We start from the raw sequence: 21,910 nt of genomic DNA on the forward strand, positions 1-21,910 counted from the left end.
AGAAAAAAGACAAAAGAAAGAAAAATATCCAAATATTCTTTTTCAACTTTTTATTCCACAATACTGCTATTAAATAACCCGAACTAATCCTTAAGTGTGCATTGCAAGACATCTGATAGCAGCTCAGAGGCTGGAATGTTACAAAGCTTAATTTAAAGGCAGTCGCATTCTCCCCTCCAGCTTGAAGGAGGCAGCTTGTCAATTACGATTCCCGCTCTGACAGAAGCTTTGGGCGCCAAAAGGAACAAGCAGGAAAGCAACAAAGCATGGAAAAATGAACACAACATGCAACAATAATCAAATAAATAAAAAAATATGGGAATAAATGTATGCATGTAAATTGGAGTGTATTTAAGTGTCATTATTGCAGAGCAAAATCTCATTTTCTGATGTCCTAGAATTGCATATTTTTAAATCCTATTAGGTAAGATTTTACGAATACATTTACAAGCTGCATGTCTGATAATGTCACGGGTATTTTCAAAAGACAATAGATCAGAAACATACAGAAAGTTCATCCCAGAATTAAAGCGGGGGGTACAAATATTGTTTGAACAAAGAAAGCACTTACAGTACAGTCAGTGTGAACCTCGTGGGTAATGAACCGATGTAATCCACTGAGCCCTTAGTCACTGAGAGGTTACAATATTAAATGTAAATTTAAATTAAATGATCATTTTACCATAGTAATACTGTAGTGGCTAGAGAGAAGCCATTAGCTATGTGTATCCATGACCACACATATAATAAAGTTGGGATATCTTCTAATGATAAACAAGTGCATTTTGTGATAAATATTTTTGGATATTTTTGATCAAACTGAAAAATCATGTTCTGTGATTGTTTAAAACACACTGCTAGGGGTTCTTTTTGATATATCAATTATAGCAATGAAGTGTTTTTCATAGGTTATTAGAGTAATGTGTAACTGTGAAGGTACTAATGTCCATTACTAATGTGTGCTTAGAAAGATTCTTAGTTTGCACAGTTACTGTCAGAGTAATTAAACAGGGGCTCTGGCTTCTTGGTACCAGACATATGTTAGCTAATCAGAGTCACTGCAGACAGATGCATGGTAGTTATCTGTAATCAGCATACAGCCACACTTTTCATATAGAGAGACAGGGACCATATGACCTGTCAGCTTAACCTCCTAAGACCCGAACTCTTCCACGTCATGCATTTTTAATTTCTCTTTGATATATGGGCATATTGGGGCCCGATGGATGTAAAAACAAAGAATTACCAGATTTATTTATTTTTGTTTTTAAGAAAAATAAGAGCCACATATGAGGATATTCGTTTAAAATTTTGATATAACAGTAGCAGTATAATGTCCTCATAAGTGGATATCAGGCCCATGTAGAGCAAAATTGAGTATTTTGGTCTAAATAACCCAAAATGTGATGTCCACATATGTGGACGCCAGGTCCTAGGAGGTTAAAGTGGCAGAATAGTCAGACAACCATTATTAAAGTGAGATATTACCAGGAAATAAAGGAAAAAGAAATGACATCAAGCAAGGAATTTAAAGTTATTAAATAGATGTGTAAATAAATGAACAGTTTTAATATTGTTTTCTACCAAAATCTTTAAAAAATAAATAAAGTAATTTAATTAAAAGATACCATTACTAAAATTAGTTTGCCCAGTACAAATTCAAATGAGAAAATAATGACGAATCTCAATCTGTGTGAAGTATTTTTTTTTGCATGGTTTAAACACCGTTTGGGGTTTTTGCATAGTTTAATATTGGGGCTTATTGACTTACCCAACCTAAGCTGAGGTAGAATATTTTCAGACTCTTAGTCCTTAAATAGGAACATCTTTTTAAATGTAGTAATAAAATGAACCATTGCTGTTTTGAGCAGCTATGTGCTTCAAAGGTTGAAGATAGTGAAAACAGTCAACCATCATCTTGAGAAAAATCCGAGGGAGCTTCTGGATGGTGATGCAAACAACGTTTGTAATAAGGCCAAAGGAATGCTGTCAGACTCTCTGGCCTAGTTGCTGTCTCTCTGTCCAGCTAAAGGCTGCCCAGCAGGCAGGTTTTCATGCAGGTACTTCATGGTACCATGCTCCGAGAAGTCGGCTACTGTGTGTCCATCACCTCTCAGGACCCACTTGGTTGTGAGCAGGCCCTCCAGGCCTACAGGGCCTCGGGCATGTATACGAGCCGTGCTGATACCTACCTCTGCTCCTAGAGAAAAGTACAGAAAGAGTGCAAATAATGAGGACTACATGAAGAGAACATATCAGTGAAATATGAGTAAAAATATTCAGGCAGGTTTAGAGAAAACAACACAGAGGATGTCAACACAAGACCACCACATACCCAGTCCAAAGCGGTAGCCATCTGCAAAACGTGAACTAGCGTTCCAGAAAACACAGGCGCTGTCCAGCTGCTGAAGAAACTTCTCTGCTGTGTCCTCTGACAGAACAAAACATCTCATTAGTGCTATTGTGTCTGTAAACACTTTTGGGGCTTAATTTAAAGAAATGAGAATAGAAACTGAGCTAAACTGACACATTAATGCAGCGGTCTCCAACCTTTTTTGCGCCACGGACCGGTTTATGCCCGACAATATTTTCACGGACCGGCCTTTAAGGTGTCGCGGATAAATACAACAAAATAAAACTAGTACCGGTACCGAAAAAAAGAAGATTTATTCATAACACACGTGAAAAGACCCAGGAAAACCGAGTTAACGATAAAAACGATAACAAAATAACGCTGAAAACTGATAAAAACCCTGAAAACCGATAAAAACTCTGAAAACCATACATTTCACACCTGAGCCTCAACTCTCGCGGCCCGGTACCAAACGACTCACGGACCGGTACCGGTCCGAGGCCCGGGGTTTGGGGACCGCTGCATTAATGCACTGAATGAGACTGAAAGTTTATATAAAACCTAAACCCATCATTTAAAGCAGGGGTGGAGAACTCCAGGGCTCAAGGTGTCCTGCAGGTTTTAAATATCACCTTGTGTCAGCACACCTGAATCAAATGATTACTTCATTGCCAGGCCGCTGGAGAACTTCAAGACATGTTGAGGAGGTAATTTAGCCATTTAAATCAGCTGTGTTGGATCAAGGACACATCTAAAACCTGCAGGGACACCGGCCCTTGAGGCCTGGAGTTCCCCCATCCCTGATTTAAAGGCTTTCCTGAAAACAAAGATATGTCCCCTGACATAATCTTTAAAATTCACGTGAACCGTGCACATCCATCCAAAAATATATCTACAAGCAGGTTAATAAAGACAGCGTATTCACCATTTTTATCAATCTTCCTCTCTGATAATATCCAACTTTGATACAAACTGATTAGTCTGGAATTCACTGAGGTTCCTTCTGTAGTCACTAGATGGCAGCAACACATCCTCCACTGCACGTGAGATCATCCTCAAGGTGGAAATCTTACCAGTAAACACTTTGCTTTATTTTGTAAAAGTTAATTCTGACTGCCAGAATAAAAGCACATAATGTTTTTAATATTTATATTTTCAAAGGAACGTGAACCTGAGTTTCTTTGCCTTACTGAAAAACTTAAGCTCCCACCATTCAAACGATACTAAATAGTGTCCACATGTGAATAGAAAATTGTAAAATATATGAGACATCAGTTTTGTCCACATGGTAATGACCACAGCCTTAAAGTGAGAGAACACACTGGAAACTGCACAGGATACCTTCTTTCAAAATGAGTTAAGGACACACAGCATGACGGCTCACTTCAAAGACAGAAGTGTGTCTGAGCATGTTTCAAAGTTATGAGAAGTCTTTTAAACTGTTAATCAGCTGCTATACATTTTAAATGGGCTCCGTCCACAATCTAGAGTCACAAAGGGAGGATGTGCACTCATCCTGACAACACCTTGTCACTGCTCATTAATCGCTATGGCAGAAAGTGAGACGTAAGGTGGACTGAATCCAACAGAGAGAGAAGGAAAACTTGATGAATATTAAGACACGGAACAAAAAAAGAATGACCAAACTGACAGGTGCTACTCAGTCATGGTGAGGTAAGATGTGACAGAAATTGTGAAACTACAAGGCAAAGGAATTAAAAAGCAAATTGGTAGAATGTATTTAAAAAGAGGGAGAGAGAAAGAGACTGGGCATGAACAAAGTACTAACAGCGAGATATTGCATCACCTACCATTTTCCGTGATTATAACGTCTGTGTGAGAGCTGCCATACTTATGTATGTGCTCTACGGCCTCCTGCATGCTGTCCACCACCTCCATGCAGCACTCCAGCTCACCATACTCTGTCCGCATAGACTTTGCCTCTGAGGGGCTGAATGTCAGGTAGGAGGCAAACCGAGGGCCTGCGTGAATCTTCACCTAGTCACATCAGACAGAAATAAATTATTTCTAACTTTAATATATTATGACAAAAAACGTTTTCATTTTATTGGATGACTAGTGATGTATCTAAAAATGAGTAACATTGAAAGTCAGCCGCAGTTTTCCTTAATTTATCAATCAGAATATTGACTTAGTGCGTGTATTTGGCATTTTACCCGTTCAGTGCGGAGCATGTCAATAATTTGGTCGAACATAGGGGTCCTGAGGATGTCCCGGTGAATCAGCAGAGTTTCCATAGCGTTACATGCAGCTGGGTAGTCACACTTGGAGTCTCTCACTAGAAGAGGAAAGCATTAGTCAGTCGCTGGCATGTTATGACTGACAGGCATTTATATGGGGGGAACTGTTCTAACTGACCGATTTTTATGACTTTGTCAATGCTGGCTTCTGAGTCCACATAGACGTGACAGATTCCCTCGCTGTGACCCAGCACAGGAATGCCCTTGGCCGCTCGCTGAATGTCCCGCACCAGCTGGGATGAACCTCGGGGGACGATCAAGTCTATCATCTTATCCAGTCGGCACAGATCCTCCACTTCCTCACGGGTGCTCACCTGGGAAGAAATACGGGTTTGTGAATCACATCAGATAGAAGAGTGTGCTGTAAAGTGCTATAAAGATGACACAAGGTTTTCACTGCTTTTTAATAAATATGTAGGAAATCAGTTTTACCATCTGCACAGCCTCCTTGACTCCATGCATGGAAAGAGCTTCCTGGGTGAGCTGGTGGAGGACATGGTTGGTGTTGGCTGCCTCTTTTCCTCCTTTCAGCAGGAGGGCATTGCCACTGGCTATTGCCAGTGTTGATACCTAGTTATTACAGGTGTTCCAAGAAAGTGACAAAGTACATTTATAAAAATGGAAACCAAAAAGTTAGCTAAGCATATAAAGCAGAGGATGTGTTATGGTAAGTTCTGCAGAAATACAAGGTGTTATTATTTATTCATATGTTAATGTCCTATTCATAGTAACTTCCCCATATATCCATTAACCTCTAACATTTTAGTTTTATCTCAGTCTAATACATGTGTGTGATGAAATACAAGGACATTAAGAGGTCAAATATCAGCCTTGTCTTGATATTGTCCCATATGTAATTTTTTTCAACAATGTTCAAGTGTTTTATATGTTTTTGTTAAGATTTAAGTTCTTCTGCAGCAATACCTGCGGCAGGCAGTCGGGTCGGGCCTCAAATATGACCAGAAGCAACCCGATGGGTACAGTAATCTGCTCTAGCTCTAAATTATGAGCCACTCTGGTCCTGCGCAGCACTCGACCCACACTGTCCTGGGCGGCCATGGCTATCTGGCGGAGACCTACTGCCAAGCTGTTAAGTTTGGCCGATGACAGACTGAGACGCTTCAGCATGGCTGGAGGCAAATGGCCTACAGAAAGAAGGCACAGCAGAGTTACACTTTGATAGCAGGTAGTGAGGTATAAAACTCATATGTAGAGAAAGGGAAAGTCGCCCTCTGGTGGCAACACATGAGAATGTCATCCCTTAGGTTCAATGTTGAAGTTATTGTAGCAATATACATGCAAAAGCTGCTGAAGTCTGGAAATCAGTTACATACATGGCACATGAATTTATTATCCTTATTTTTTTAAGAGAATGTGAAAGCACTAGCACTACAATACCAACATAAAACATCAAACAAAGAAAATGTCTCTGCAAGTCTAGTTTATATTTCAAAAACCAGACAGACTTGATGTGGTGTCCTGTTACCTGCACTGACAGCCAGGTCCATATCCATCTTGTTTGCAGCCAGAATCTCTTCCTTCCTTTCAGTCAGCAGATCTGCTAGATGGCAGATGATCTCACTCCTCTGACAAGTAAACAAAATAATTCAGTTTTTCTCTTTAAGTGATAAAGCACCCAAAGAGCTGTTTACATTTTTAATGTTTATAAAAGATATTGCCCAAGTCCTTTATCTAAAAACACTGTGTCACCTGGACTGGATGCAGAGATGCAAGGGTTCTTCCAGAACGGCGTGCCATTTCTGTCTGTTCCTCCACAGATGGGCCTGAAGGAGAGTCAGGACAGAATTAAACATCAGAGCCTGCAGATGCAGTTTTACAGCAATAAAAAAAACAATTATTCAGCTCAGGTAAACTCACCGGCAGGTTTAAATTCAGAGAAGAAGGTTCCTACTTTCTTGCCCTCCACAATGTCAGTGATGACATGGCCTGTTACTTTGGGGTTGGTGCCATTTGCAATAACCACTGAGGTGCCACCGTGCAAGGCCCAAAGGGCAGCTTTGACCTGCAGCCAAGCAGAGATTAAAAAAAATATTTTGTATAAGATTTACTTAATTTTAAATACTCAGTCCAATCAAACGTACAATCTTTTATCGCGTCCAATATGACATGCAAGCATTATCATAAGACACCATCTGAGAGTTGGGTCATTCCAACACGTTACATGTAATAACAAGCACAATCTGACCTCTTGTTGTTCATCTTATTTTATATATCACCCCTCATACTTTAAGGATTTTTGCCCCCAGTCTGTGATATCTGCCCTGAGTTTTGTTGGTCGCTTGTATTTCTCATTTAGGTTTATGTAAAAGAATTTTCTGAAGAAAACTGATGCAAAAAAAAAAAAAAAAAAAAAAAAAAAGAGAAATGTACAGGAAAAACCTGAACTTTTCCTTATTGTAATGACTTGATGGGCAACTTCACCAACCTTGGCCTCCATGCCTCCGATCCCAACTCTAGACTTTGTACCATAGGTGATGGACTGCTGGTCTCCAGGGTAGAAGATGTCAATGAGCTTGGCATCATCTGTTCCAGGGGGGCTGTTGTATAGTCCTACAATATGACCATTACGCATATGACTTATTTGTTCGAGATGAAAATAACCAGCATTTACACATCAGCCTAAATTGTTCCCACATCCATTTTATTGCTAATGTTACTAAAGCCATAAACAAAGCTGGTGAATATAGTTTAGTTAGCAACAACAAAGCAAAGGTTGTATCCTCAGAAACATCCCAAACACGTAATAATACAGATATAGAAAGAAACTGCCAGATCTCTGTTGATAAGAAAGCCCTATGTGATGATTGAAAGGTACTATTTTTGCACAAGTCAACCCCTTTTAAAAGGAAAATCCTGGATAGTACCCTTTTATTGTGCATAATCATATGATAATTTACTATGATCACTCTTCTCTGCTGAAGTTTTGTTTTATTTAATATTCTAAAAGCCATCCAGATGATGCTGAATGACTACAGCTGTGATTCTGTGTGTGCATGGATGCCATGTGTCAGCTCCATCAGCATTAGTTTCAAACACGAAGGCAGAAGGTGTGTGTTTGTCTTTCTCATATGGCTCTCCATTGACCCTGAGAGGGATGTTTTTTTCCCCCCGTCAGCAAAGTGAGCAGACAGATGGTGTTGTTACCTAACAGCTGACCCAGAGTGTTGTTGCAGTGACACACATACCCTCCACATCAGAGAGTGCGATGAGCAGGTCAGCCTTCATCTCTACAGCTAGCCGTGCTGCCAGGCTGTCGTTGTCCTTAATGCTGATCACCTGCAGAAACAGAAAATTGCTCATGTAAGCTCCTGAAGGCAGAAAAGCGGTAGCAGAGAGTAACCCATGAGCTTATTTTTTAAAGACAGAACTAAACAGATAAACTGAAACACAAATATGTTAATACATATGACTCTGCAACACTGTTGGCAGCAACATCTGGAAAATGTTAAACAGAGCTGATCAACTCAGAGATATGCTTGTGAAGAGCTGTTTTGATGCTTGAGGTTTGGCCTTTTTTGTTGTTTTTTTCCCATCAGATGTGACTGTATTTGGACAGAGCTGTGAAGTTAACACTGACTCCTTTCAGGACAACCTAAAGTTAAACGATACAAAAGTAGGTGTGGCCACTCTAATAGCTGATTTAGACATTGGAGATGAATCTTTGTAGAGATTTTGGAAATCTCCCACCAGAAAATTTGTGTCCTTACATTGATGCTAAGATTATTATTCCTTACACTGAGGTAATGATTGTTATCTTCTCACTGATAAATTCAAAAACTGCAGCGGAAATGTAACGAAAAATGCACAAAATGAATCACAAGCACTGAACAGGCCAAACATTGTGATTACTAGGGAGGTGCACGCCAGGTTACAATGTAAGATTTGTAGTTGTGGCATACATACAGTGTAGATTTCTCACCACGGCATAAATTTTAGCAGATAAAATTACATAAAATAGGTAGTTATTTTTATTAAAATATCGATTTTGCTAGAAAGTTTTTTTTTCCGAAAACAATTGTTTTCTGTTAATTAAAGAAAACCTAAAGTTATACCACTGACTTATAAGTAGTAGTCGTCTTCTAGCTGCCTACGTCAATAATTAGTAATATTAATAATACAAATACAACGCAGTAGAAAGTGAAGCTAAATAATCTAAAGTTATCCTCACAGGATGCCCGGTGATCACATGCACTGCTGTCTATCCCCTCCCTGCATACACATGCCTTTATGGTTGATTGCAGAGCTGACAAGGTAAGGTGGGGGTGGCAGAGGTGTTTCAGCGTGCGTGTGTGTATGAGTGTAAGATAGAAAATGTTGTAGTTAATGAATAGTGGATGTTAAAAAAATAAAAATAAATCATAAACACCGTCTGCCACCCCTGCTGCCACCATCACTACAACCAGCGGTGCCCCCATGCTGTCTGTACCCACATTTACCCCCTGCAGGTCGCTGTTGGGCTCCGGAGGGGGCACCACAGCATCATTGGTGTTGATGATTGGCACGATGTTCATGTGCAGCAGCTCCCGCAGTGTGCTGTTCAGGTTCTGCCTCTTTTGGTCATCGTGGAAATCCAGATTTGTCACCAGGACCTGACGGCACAAAATCAGAAAATGTAGTGAGGGAGAAATTTAAACTGTAGTAATTAATTAAGCAAGAATTTTGCAAAGCACCTGTGCTGTACAAGTGCTGTACTGGGTGAACATGGCTTCATACAGGGCCATCAGGCCGCTCTGTCCAGCTGCAGCACAGGCTCGGGCCTCCAGCACCGGCAAAGACTGAAACACAAACAAACACAAAGACAAATTACACCACACCGACCAAGTGCAATTTATAAGCTAGACAGAAAAGTGTGACCTACACACTCTATACACAAAGAAGAATAAATGTAAGCTAGTGCAACATATGATAGTATTTGCACTGAAGTGCAGGTGTTTGTTCAAGTGAACTGTCTGATAAAGCTAACTGCACCATAGCATAAACATAAAGTTTTAATTAACTGTAAACAATGAGCTTCACAATAATAGAAATTATCGTGGGATTATATTGGGATGATATTTCATTGTATTTTCACACTGAAGAAAATCTAAAGCATTTGGTGAAGATTTGACTTACCTTGTCGGCAAAGTGGCAAAGTTTTCAGCTAACATCAGCATCTTTATTTTCTGAGATACCCTAAGTTCCCATCTTTTCTCACCATGTCATTGAGTTGACTGTGTCCAGAGTGCAGCGCCTGCCGAACACTCTGGGACAGCAGGATCTCATGTCTCAGTCTTTGCTTGCCGAAGGCCACAGCTCCACTGGTGACAATCATCATCTCCCTGCCTTGATTCTGCAACATAGCCACCTGCGCAACAACGGACCCATTTAGTTTCACTGCTGGGGCTATTTTCTTCCTCTTCAGGCTCACTAATTATTTTGATTTAAAGCTCAGTTTTAACCAATTATGAACCCATACATTCTGTAACTTGGTGATAAATGTCCATTTTGTACTATCTGTAGCAAGTACTACAGTACATGTGTCTACAGAGAGATAGAAAATGAGTTGAAGCAAAGGAAAAAGGGACATTAAAACATCATCAGTAGATGGAAAACATCATGAAAACCCACAGATTGGTTTACACGCAGGGCTCGCAAAATCGCTAGCCCGACGTCCCGGGGCTAGCGATTTTTCCAGTCGGGCTACCAAAATCTATCTCTGCCCTGCCCGTCGGGCTATCGTAGGAAGGGAAAATATATGTCAATGCTTTTGCATTCTTTCGGAAATTTCGTTTGAATTTGCTTGTTTTTTTTTCTTTCACTTTGCAATCGCGCGAACTGTGTATAGAGAGGGACAGTACTGATTGGTGAGTGACGATAATTTGCGCACCAATTCCTCTGACATCGTCTTATCAATCGTTAGCTTACTATGAAAACATGACAAGTGAAATCTCCCGCAGCAAGCTTAAACATGTGAGAGGTTGATCGCGCAGAGAATCGCTGAGCGTTAAGTGAGTGCGTGTGTAAAAGCAGCAGGATATATATTTTAGTTCTGCTGAGCCAAATAAGACAGGTCAGGGTGAAGAAGTGACAGCCAAAGAAAAGGTTACCACAAAACGGAAAAGTTATGACAAATCAGACTATAAGGCAAAAAATAAAGTGCAGCTTTATGGTTTCATGGACAAAAGAATTTCTGTGGCTGCAATATGACAAGCTAAATAATAAACAGGGGTGCACATAAGTGGTCCGCAGGTGCATTCTATGTCAAAATAAAAAAAGGCGCACAAGATAAGAAGTTGCAAGGCGTGTTTGCGTACATAAGATTTTCTGGAGGAGGGCAGACATTTGTTTAGAACTCTTAAAGATGTCGAAGAAGCAAGCTCCTTTAAGCAATTACTTTGGTGTTCCTCCACCTCCAAAGAAATGTCAGAAGGACTCCGAACCACAAAAGAAGCGCGTATTCTCGGAAAAGTAGTTGCAGGAGGTGAGCTGGCTTCAAACAAATGATGAACGCACAGAGATGTGGTGCGGAATGTGCCGTGAAAATCCCACTCTAGCGGACAAAAACAGTGCATTTTATATGGACGCAAACACGCGTTGCAACTTCTTATCTGGTGCGCATCTTTTATTTTGACAGCAAATGCGCACATGCGGACCACTTATGTGCACCCGTGTAAATAACATAATGTTCTGCCGGGTGTGTTGTTGGTTTTCCCTCGATTTCTGAGTCGACAAGCGCCTTTGTTACTGGGACCAGTAATTTTAAGAAAGACCCCCATTAGAACCCATGAGAAATGCAAGAAATGCATTATTGCTCAGTCTGCAATATCTTTCCCAGAACAAACACCAATTGCAAATAACATACTAAAAAAAAACCTGAAAAATCTGTTTAGAACAGCGTACTATGTTGCAAAGAGTGAACTACCACTGGCAAAATTTAGCAGTCTTTGCAAACTTCAAAAAGCAAATGGCCTAGATCTTGGTTCCACTTGCCTCTTACCTTCAGTGACTTCAGTGGAAATTTCAAATTCAGGATCTGACACAGGCTGATTCATGTTCTACACAGTTCTTACAAGTTCATAGAAATTTCTGTTCAATTAGAACCAAGTATTTGAGTTGATGATTGTAATTTTTTGTTTCCGTTACAATATTATACTTTAATGTATAATATTGTAAAGGAAACAAAACAGGAAACAAAACATCAATCAAAAAATTGCTCTCTTTTTTTATTCGGGCTACTTAAATTTATTTTGGGCTACCAAAAACTGAAGAGTCCCTGCCCGAAGGGCTACCAGGGATTTTGAAATTTTGCCAGCCCTGACACGTCACTGAATTTTAAAACAGTTAGGTCAAAGCTTGTGTTACCTGATTTTTTCCCCCGTGTCAAGAATTTTCTACACAATAATCTGTAAAATGTATAGAGTGCATCATTTTATTTGTTTTTTCACCTGCTCCACAATCGAGGCCAGCCTCCCAAGAGCCAAGCCACACTCATCTCCACGTGTAACGACGGCACTGCCGAGCTTAACTACGATCCTCTTGGCCTGACGCAGCTCACTGCGGTGTGCGAAGGAGCTGCTATGGGCCCTGCCCTGGCCACCTGGAAGATATTTTTCTGATTATTAATCACACTTAACTTTTCAGTACTGTGCTTAATAAGAGCCAGCTGCCAACATAATGTTCATGATGCTGCCCACTAGACTAAATACTAAGATGATCTCATAACGCCTGATTACATTCACTCAGCATTCACTTTGCGAGGTACAGCTAGCAAAATGCAGTTACCTAATCAGCCAGTCACATGGCAGCAACTAAATGCATTTAGGCATGTAGACATGGTCATGATGACCTGCTGGAGTTTAAAGTGAATATCAGGTGATTTAAGTGGCTTTCACTGTTGCATAGTTGTTGGCGATGGATGAGCTGGTTTGAGTATTTCAAAAACTGCTGATCTAGTTGAGAATGGTCAGAAAAAGAGAAAATATCCGGTGAGTGGCGAGTTCCCTGGGGAAAAAAAATCCCCTGTTAATGTCAGAGATCAGAGCAGAATATCCAGACAGTTTTGAGCTGAAAGGAAGGCAACAGTAATACAAATAAATATTTGTCACAACCAAGGCATGCAGAAGAGCATCATGAATGTGGAGCGGACAAATCTGCAGCAATTGCATGATGCTATCTATGCCACAAAGAATTAAGGCAGATCTGAAGGTAAGGAGTCCAACTCAGTACAAGCACGGTGTAACAAATATGTGGCAAGTGAGTGTACATCTCTTTACTTATTGTAGTTTAAAAATGTCTCCCTTCCACATTTGCTGATGTAACACTATCTGGGTAAATATTTTTCCTTTAACTGACCACTTCAAACAACCATTTTTTTTTTTTTTTTGCTGGGTTTCCGTTTCATTGATTACATGAATGAAGCAAACAGTGTGAGGCCCTTCCACACATCCATTTGCAACCTGGGAAACAGATAATCACAGCCTTCAAACTGCCACATCAGCAGGACACTCAGAGAAAGCCTGTGCTGACATTACACATCTCTGTGGAGCAATCAGGCGCGTGAGAGAGGTGGGCAGAGAGAGCGCACCAAAAAAAAAAGAAAAGAAAGAAAAAGGAGGGAAAAAAAGGAGAAAGAGAGCAGCCGGTGACATCTTTTACAGAGTAGAGCAGGTCAGAAACTGCCCTGACCTACAAAAGCAAATCGTTTAATGTTTGAGCATGTGACCAATACACTATAAAAACTTTTTAGCTTGCTAAGATCACTTTAATTATCATTTCATTTGTGATTATTTGTTTAATTCTGGATCAATCGCTGGTCTATATGTGTGATGATTAACCGAAACAACAGTCACAATATATAGTTATTGTCTTTAAAATGTCTGTTTTCATAACCAATTCTTAGACAGTCCTCTGGGAAAAAAGATTTGCATGAAGAATTATTATTTTGAAGTGATTTACCACATATCAAAAAGTTTCTGTCCTGGGATTAATAAAGCAATTGACATATTACATTTACTTGCTGGTGTTCGACTGCCAAAAAGAGATTTTTAATGTTTCTGTGTGTTTTCTATGTGTAACAGCTTTGCTTATATTGGTAAATAGACAGTCAACAGGTTTTACAGAGGGGTTATAAATAAAATGAGGAAAACTATTTGTTATACAAGTTTTTTTTCATGACTCTGTGTTATTGTACCTACATTATGATCAATCCAGTCCTTTTTGGTCACTTAAAATATCTTTATAGCACTGTGATGGTTTATCTGATGTCATTTGCCCTGTTTTCATGGACGGATTTCCATTGAAAAAATACATTTTATATGTCAATTTACACATTTTACCCCCCAAAAATAAAGGATATATAAAAGTGACTTTGCCAAAAACCAGTTGAGGCTTCTATATTGAGAAAAAAATGTTCTTTCTGGCTCAAAATGCTTTTCATCATTCATTAGAGATAAATATGTTTCACATATGTTTGACAGATTACAGGCCATCAAGACACAAGTTTAAATTTGTTTTGGTTTTTTGGGGGGGCAAATACCAGAAATAACTTTTTTGATACAGCCCAGACTGCCACAATATTATCATAACACATAGAATAATCTATTCCTTTAACTGTCCCACAAGGGGAAATTTGGTTAAGGCACATAAAGCACTGGATTACTTGCCTTGTGTCAGTTTTCTGGAGAGCAGCTGGCTTAAGTGTCTTGGTGAATCCGGGGGAATCTTTGAACACAGGGTGAGCCTCAGTAGCAGCATGGTCATTTTTATGGTCTTTAATAGAGACAGAAACACCAGTGCACATTAGGACAAATACATCAACTTTTTCCATCCACCTAAGACGTCTTCTTGCATAGCAACATGAAACCTGATTCCTTGCATCCACGTGCACAGTCAAAATATAAATAAACCTCCTGCTCCATGCATATTAAGATGTTTCTTCTTACTTAACCTCCTGAAGTCCCGGTATATGTTGTCCTGCGTGCGAACCAGCCCCTGTCTTCTGTTAATTCTTGTTCACCTTCTTCTTCTTTAAGCTTTGATTCCTTCATTTATCACAGCAGTGCTCTGAACACAGACGGACACGGCTCCTCCCCTAAGTGATGAAACTTTTGCTGCAGCTTACAGCAAAGAGAATGAACACGGAGCGTTTCGCTAACGTTTAAAAAAATATTCGTTAAAAATATTATACTGATAACTACAATAAACTAATAACTCTCACTCTGTAGTCTGTAGTCTGATATTTAAAAATAAAAACCGACGCCTTGTACATTGGCTGTGAAGTGGTAGGAGATGACGTCAGGCCGGCCGGCGAAATGCGGAAGAAGAACGGAAGACGGTAATTTTTTTCACTTTTCAAAATAAACCCCTGCCACCCGACAGTCATGCTCTCGTACAATGCTGTTAGTCACTACTGTAATACTGACAGTGCTCTACTCCAGTGGCATTGGTGGAGGAGCACCAGAGGTAAGGGGTGATGAATAGGTAAGAGTTTCTAGTAAAACAAAAGATAGATCATCAAAAATAAATTGTGTTGTTTAATAAAAATCCTGACTTGTGTGTTGATGGTGACTTAAGGAATCTATATATTCTAAATGCTTTTCCAACCCATAACCTCACATTAGGACTTGTAATGATACAGAGGGCCACAGCAGTTTGAAACGAAAATATTTATTAAATTAAATGCTTCCTTTATTATTCTCATTTAGTCAATTTAAAAGTAACTGGAAGTGGTGGATGCTGAAATCATGTCCTGCACTTCTATAATTACCTTGTCACCTATATTTCAGTTACTCCATATAGTTAAAAAATATCAAAACATGACTTTATTTTGCTTTTGTATTTTTGTAATTACACTATTGTGCTTCAACAAAATAGAGTAACCCAGAGGAGACTTGACTCACACTGTTGAACCCCCACTGCCCCTGGGACTATAGATAACTAAATTGACTCCTGTTGTTCTGGCTAAGTGTGTATTATTCCATTATACCTGACCTGTTCTTTTCTCTGTTGTCTGTTTTATCCCTTTTATCTGTTCTTCCATGTTCCTCCTCTCCTTTGCTCTATTATCTGTCTATCTGACTCAGGGGAAGGAACTGACCCTTACCGTACTCCTGCCTGCACTAATCCACAAACGTGTCTGTGTGAGTGGGTGGTGCAACATTTTAATTCTGTTTATTTTTGGCTCTTTTTAACTCTTTTTAACTATTTTTGTGTTCTCCACAACGATTTCATGGAATTATTAGGACATACACATTCACGTCTCCCTCTTGATAACTACTAGGGTATATCAACCTCAGGTGTACTTTGTCTTCAGTTCTTGTTAGAAGTGTTAGCATCGTGAAATATTTAACAGTTTTGAGCAGACTGCACATTATACCTGCATAACATCAACGTGTTTTTTATTCACATTTACCTCTAAACATTGAGTATAGCCCGAGTAAAAGTGCACACTGATATGATTGAATCTTGTCATGTTCAGAATACAAAGCAATAAGACCCTCTCCTCCAAAACTTATACAGACATATACAGTAGTGTTAGGGAATAAACACTGGTCAAAAAAAATTAAAGAACACATTTTAATCAGTGATCAGTGTAGCATCAACTTTGTGTTTCCGTCTGTCTGACCCCAACAGGTTGCACCTCAGACCATCCAGGAGTAATAATAATAATAATAATGGATTGGATTTATATAGCGCTTTTCAAGGCACCCAAAGCACTTTACAATGCCACTATTCATTCACTCTCGCATTCACACACTGGTGGAGGCAAGCTACAGTTGTAGCCACAGCTGCCTTGGGGCAAACTGACAGAAGCGAGGCTGCCATATCGCGCCATCGGCCCCTCTGGCCAACACCAGTAGGCAGTAGGGTAAAGTGTCTTGCCCAAGGACACAACGACCAGGACAGAGAGCCCGGGGACTGAACCGGCGACCTTCCGGTTACAGATACACTTCCCAACCCCTTGAGCCATGGAGCCATTTTTGATTGCTGCTGAAACTTTGGAATAAAAAAAGCCTGGTACATCTTTTTTTTCTCCACTTTGTTTTTCAAGCTATCTTTTAACTTAGCCACTGTAGGATGATCATTTTCATTTCCTTTAAACATCTTAACACATTACCCAGTCATACCAGTACATAGATATCCAGCAGGATTTTCTCTCCCATTGATATCTGTTTTCAGAGTATTTGTTTATTTTTTTAAGTAGTAGAAACTTAGTTACAGAATGTTTAATGTGCATTTTATATATTATTATGTCTGATAACTTTAGTGGAAACATATTTTTATATTTCCAGTCCCGGTGGTTTTTATATTGTTATGGATTGTGTGTGATTTAGCAGCCCTGATGCATCTGATACCTTTGCATTGTTTTTTCTGGTTGGTACTGGACTTTCTCAGTCATAATTAACCATTTACATATTCTAATGAATTTAAATTTAAAGGATTAAATTGCAAAGTATTTATTAAATAAATCTTTCATTACACTGCTGATTAATACCCACAAACCTAATTAGCTTTATTAAAATGGGGCTCTTACATGTGTTAGACTCAACCTAACGATAATAGCAGAGCTTCACAACTATTTACATATTTTGAACTAATAACAATCCAAATTGTCTCAATGTGTGTTACAGTCTCCAGAGTGTGAAATGTCTGTGGACACTCAGGGGACAGAGGAATGCTTTGAGGTGAGCAAGAGAAAGATTTTCTGTTTGAGTGTATATATAAAAATATTTAAAGAGCATTGTAATTATATTTATATTATATATATATTATATTGTAATTATATTTTTTAAAGCTTTATTTTAAAAACCATAAGATTGTTTGTCTTGCTAAGATTGTTAGCAAGACAACAATCTTTGCATTCTCCTTTTTTTGTGAGTGTCAGTGAAAGACTTTACAAGTTTCAAACTTCTTTTTGAATCTTTGACTTCCTATGTGAGGCATACGTAAAGAGGCAGTCTTCCCCACCTTTACTTTGCAACCACTTGATATTTCTTATCTCTGCAGCTCAGTACCAAAATCACAAAGTGAAATGGCCAATGAAGACAGACACAAACTTGTTTGTCTTTGAGACAGACCTGTTTGTATTTTCGAAAGGGGTTGCCTAAGAACAAACCTGCTCAGTGCCATTTAACTCCAAAGGGCCCTTTGGAATGATTGTGTAGATATGAGAGGCTTTTGAAAGGTGGGTGAAGGAGCTAAAAGCCATATGAGGAGTCCATTATTGGGTCTAGTGTTGGAGGAAGCCCCCTGATCTGATGGTATCAGTGCCTTAGGGCAGGGAAAGTGAACAGAACAAATGCTATCAGGCAGCATCGACTAAAAAAAGAGGATCTCTATCTCTGTCCATGAAACTCAGAGTAGCCCAGAGCAAAAGCACACGCATAATACCACAGATACACCCACACAGAGAGACACAGACACAAGTATATAATTCAGCTCAAGGGGTCTCAGCAGCTTACCTGAAGACTGACCAGCCAAAACAGACGTGCAAGGTATCGCAGCAGAGAAAGCAGGATGATGGAAGAAAAAGGAAGAGAGAATGGAGTGGCAGCCATGAAAGCCTGCTACCGGAGATTTGATCCTGCTGCGTATCTACAGTACAACTACACTCCACCACGGGCTGACTTCACAAGAAAAGACAGTATTGTGCCGTGGAAACTGGCATGCCTGCACAGAGCTTTTACTGAAGGTAAGGAGGTTCTGGCGTATTTTGTTTCTGAAATGCAATAAAATTTTGCTTCATCACTCTTTTGCTTCTTCATCTCCCCATTTTTCCTTCTCCTAGTTTTATAGCAGAAAACAAATAGAGCCTTGGGTGGGTCCAAGCACCGCTGAAGAGCTTGTCCCTAATAAAAATAATAATTTTTAAAAAGGCAACTAAACCTCTTTTTCTTTTCCTATAAGGTTACTTAATGAATGATCACTTTTATTTTACTGAGTGATTCAGTGTCAGGATCTTTACATCTAATATGATAATGTTTTAACCAAGAAAACTTTCCTTCATGATCTCACTTTGCTCTTTTTTTTCTCCCCTCTTCCCAGGTGATATGAGTGGTGAGCTCCTCGTGGACATAGGTTCAGGTCCCACCTTGTACCAGGTGATGAGTGGCTGTGAGGTTTTTAGTAAAGTGCTCCTGACAGACTTCCTGGAGGTGAACCGGCAGGAGCTGAGGCGCTGGCTGCAGGATGAGGGACAATGCAGTCTTGACTGGACACCATACCTACAGCACGTCTGCAAACTGGAGGGACGACGGTATGGAAAAGATCACTTTGAACTATAGCTAAAGACTTGGTACAGCTTAAAATGATGGTTACTAAGATTCAGTGAACGTTAGATACCTGGTATTTTGTATGGCTAACCAAAGACAGAGAGAGAGAGAAAAACAAGATCACATAGATCACATATTTTCCTCTTTCTTTTTGATTTTCTTGAAGCAACACTCTTTTCTTGCACAGTCCTCAGAATGAAGTTGCCTTCTGTGTCATAACAATTTATTTTGGGTTCTATCACGGAGCGTTCTTCTTAATAATAAGACAAGAAAAAAGTGTCTAAGTTAGAGTAAAATACTTGCCAGTTTGATGATAATGATAAAAAATCATGCACTGATTAGAATATGGTGCCAGTCTGAAAGAGCTGTTTTATACAGTTTGATGATTCACTCAAACAGGCCCTCAGCGTGGACTGAGAAAGCTGCAAAGTTACGTCAGGTCGTCGCAGACATCCTCCCCATTGACGTGCACTGCTCTCAGCCCCTGGCTCCTGACGCCCTTCCTTCGGCAGGGGCCGACTGTCTGGTGTCCTGCTTCTGCCTGGAGAGTGTCAGCCCTGACCTCGCTGCCTTCACCAGGGCCCTTGGCCACATCGGGAAGCTCCTGCGCCCTGGTGGTCACCTCATGCTCATCGGAGCCCTCGGGGAGAGTTATTATTTTGCGGGGCCTGGGGTGAAGATCCCAGTGGTCCCGCTGAATGAGGCCCAGGTCTGTACTAGTTTGAAGGAGAGTGGATACACTCTGATCCGACTGGAGGTTTACACACTGACTCAGGATATGAGGGTGGGGGTTGATGATGTGACTGGAGTGTTTTTTGTAAAGGCAAAGAAGGATTAACAAGGGAGAAAGTAAACAAGTGAGAGAAAAGCAAAGAAGGCAGACAAAAAAAATCTCAAAGAAGAAATTAAATAAGTCACTATTCAGACTGAAATAACATAGATTAAGCCTGGGTAAATGTTTAGCAGTTATTTAGAAAGTGGATTGCTGATAATGCTGAGAATAAAATGCACACATATTTCTGTTTTGAGTTAGAACCTGTGCTTTAGTCATTTTAAGGTATTCCAGTTTCCACACGAATGACATGTTTCACTTTATTCCACCACATTTTGTCGCATTTTCATCATGTTACTCTGGACCTCCGTCTGTCTTTCTAAGAGGGAAAGTAAATGAGAGACTATTTTGCTGCAGAAGCACTTATTGGTTTAGTAAAGGCAGCCACCTCCTGCAGTTTCTACAGCATCAAGAATGTAAACATTAGTACTACAGTAGGCATATCACATAAAATCCCCACAGGAATTACCCAGCCGTATGTAAACAGCATGTGCTTATCTTCGTTCAGCTGCTAATTACTCAAAAGGTTGAGATGATTTTTGATTGTATGAATAAAAATGCAATGCTTATTTATTTTTCTTGGTACTATGTGCTAATTTAGGGAATCATTTTATATTGCCATCTAGAAACGTCTTTGTGTAATTAGAAGGATTGAACACAAGGTGTCGCTACTTGATCATCTTGAGTTGCTCCTCAAATCTCATCACGGGCCTTAACACATCTCTTTAGTAAAGAGATATCATTGTTGTTGTTATTATTATTATTATTATTATTATTATTGCTGCAAAACGGTTACTAATTGTACTCTAAATTAATTACAATGTGTAAAGACACTATTAATAGCTTATTTTGTGTTCCCCTAACATTAAAAAAAGCTTAACAAAACTAACTTGTTGCCTTGGGTAATACGTATTACACTCACATGTTCATTTTGCCTTGAGAACTGTTTTAATTTGTCATAGTAAAGATTCAACAGGATGCTGGAAACATTCTTCAGAGATTTTGGTTTTATGTGTGAGGCAAATCTTCTGTTTTACCATATGCACAGGACCTAACACAGAACTCTGGGCCCTATACACCACATTTAATAATAATCTAGGATATATATATATATATATATATATATATATATATATATATATATATATGCACAGTTTGACAGTTTGAAATCTCCATCTTCAACCCTTGTTTCTCAGCAAATTCTGTTGTTTGCGTCACATTGTCACTATCAGCAACAAAATAAGTGTCCAAACTTATTTGTGTTTATGAAACACTAAATTAGAGGTACCTTAGTTGAGAGCAACTAATAATAGTAATTAATTTTATGAAAATACACTTAAAAGTCCAAAGTTCTGGGCCCCGGCCTTAAGTTTGATACCCTTGTTTTAAATGTTATCACAACACAAATGTTAGTGATGCCATATAGTAGCAGTAACATTTATAATCCAGAAATTCAATTTGCCCCTTTGGGCAGCTTTCAGATAAACAGAACCACAACAATAAAGATGTCACAGTTACAAACATCACAGATATTAACAAGATGGGCCTGAAACATCACCCAGAATCAAAGCACAGCTATGTGCAAATGACACTCTCGACGTTACACCTGGATTTATTCAACAATTACACTGCAAAGCATAAAAAACTTCTGGCACAAGAAGTTTGCAGAGGTGGAACCCCATACATTTGTCCTGATGGTAGGAAGTTATACTCACTATAAAAAAGGTGCGTCACTGAGGATGTCTCTCCACTTTTATACCTCTTAGGACTCACTAACTTTTGTCATACCGTGTTGCTACTGACTTGCAATCAGACTGCCCATGTTCACAATGTTATTGAATTTGCTCTTGTTGACTATAGAGTGAAAAATGCTAGACAATAAAGCAGAAATTAGAATTACTCTCCACCACTGAATAATAAAGACAAACCAGAATGTGTCAAAAGTTAAAAGCATATAAATCAAAAAGGGACAAATATGCACATTTTAGTACATTTATCCACTTTTGAAATATTATGCAGGGATCTGCTGCGCTGTAATGCTGCCCCATGGTTTTTAATTAGAACTATTTGAAGTTTAATAAATGATACCTTGGCGATTAGAAGATATAACTGACTACCTACAACCTTTTCTTTTCTTTTAATTCATAAGAAGTGTCATTTTATCAGCATGAAACGCGGTGGCTTCCTTAAAATA

At 39.3% G+C, this 21,910-nt stretch overlaps 2 protein-coding genes across 4 annotated transcripts; one reads left to right on the forward strand and one right to left on the reverse strand.

The window, feature by feature from the left end:
- Nucleotides 1-35: 35 nt before the first annotated feature.
- Nucleotides 36-18,170, reverse strand: aldh18a1 (aldehyde dehydrogenase 18 family, member A1). 3 transcript variants are annotated; one of them, XM_084937612.1, is made up of 18 exons: nucleotides 18,075-18,170; nucleotides 14,277-14,382; nucleotides 12,060-12,211; nucleotides 9,830-9,979; nucleotides 9,306-9,410; nucleotides 9,072-9,224; nucleotides 7,821-7,911; nucleotides 7,061-7,185; nucleotides 6,493-6,637; nucleotides 6,325-6,398; nucleotides 6,101-6,200; nucleotides 5,539-5,759; nucleotides 5,047-5,184; nucleotides 4,733-4,928; nucleotides 4,531-4,652; nucleotides 4,165-4,351; nucleotides 2,336-2,431; nucleotides 36-2,200 (listed from the first exon to the last, which is right to left on the reverse strand). In XM_084937612.1, exons 1-18 carry the CDS (start codon nucleotides 18,168-18,170, stop codon nucleotides 2,004-2,006), a joined length of 2,454 nt encoding a protein of 817 aa, XP_084793738.1. In that variant the 3' UTR covers nucleotides 36-2,003. The 3 variants fall into 3 exon arrangements, with proteins under 3 accessions (XP_084793738.1, XP_084793737.1, XP_084793739.1); XM_084937611.1 differs by having other exon boundaries at nucleotides 9,066-9,224; XM_084937613.1 differs by lacking the exon at nucleotides 18,075-18,170 and adding an exon at nucleotides 14,556-16,072 and having other exon boundaries at nucleotides 9,066-9,224.
- pnmt (phenylethanolamine N-methyltransferase) lies at nucleotides 18,130-20,605 on the forward strand. The gene is made up of 3 exons (XM_084937614.1): nucleotides 18,130-18,304; nucleotides 18,658-18,868; nucleotides 19,284-20,605. The coding sequence occupies exons 1-3, from the start codon at nucleotides 18,130-18,132 to the stop codon at nucleotides 19,720-19,722; spliced, it is 825 nt and encodes a 274-aa protein (XP_084793740.1). The 3' UTR covers nucleotides 19,723-20,605.
- The last annotated feature ends 1,305 nt before the right edge of the window (nucleotides 20,606-21,910 follow it).

This window comes from Perissodus microlepis, chromosome 8 (genome assembly GCF_051167445.1).
Source record: "Perissodus microlepis isolate ML-2025 ecotype Zambia chromosome 8, ASM5116744v1, whole genome shotgun sequence".
Taxonomy (NCBI): domain Eukaryota; kingdom Metazoa; phylum Chordata; class Actinopteri; order Cichliformes; family Cichlidae; genus Perissodus; species Perissodus microlepis.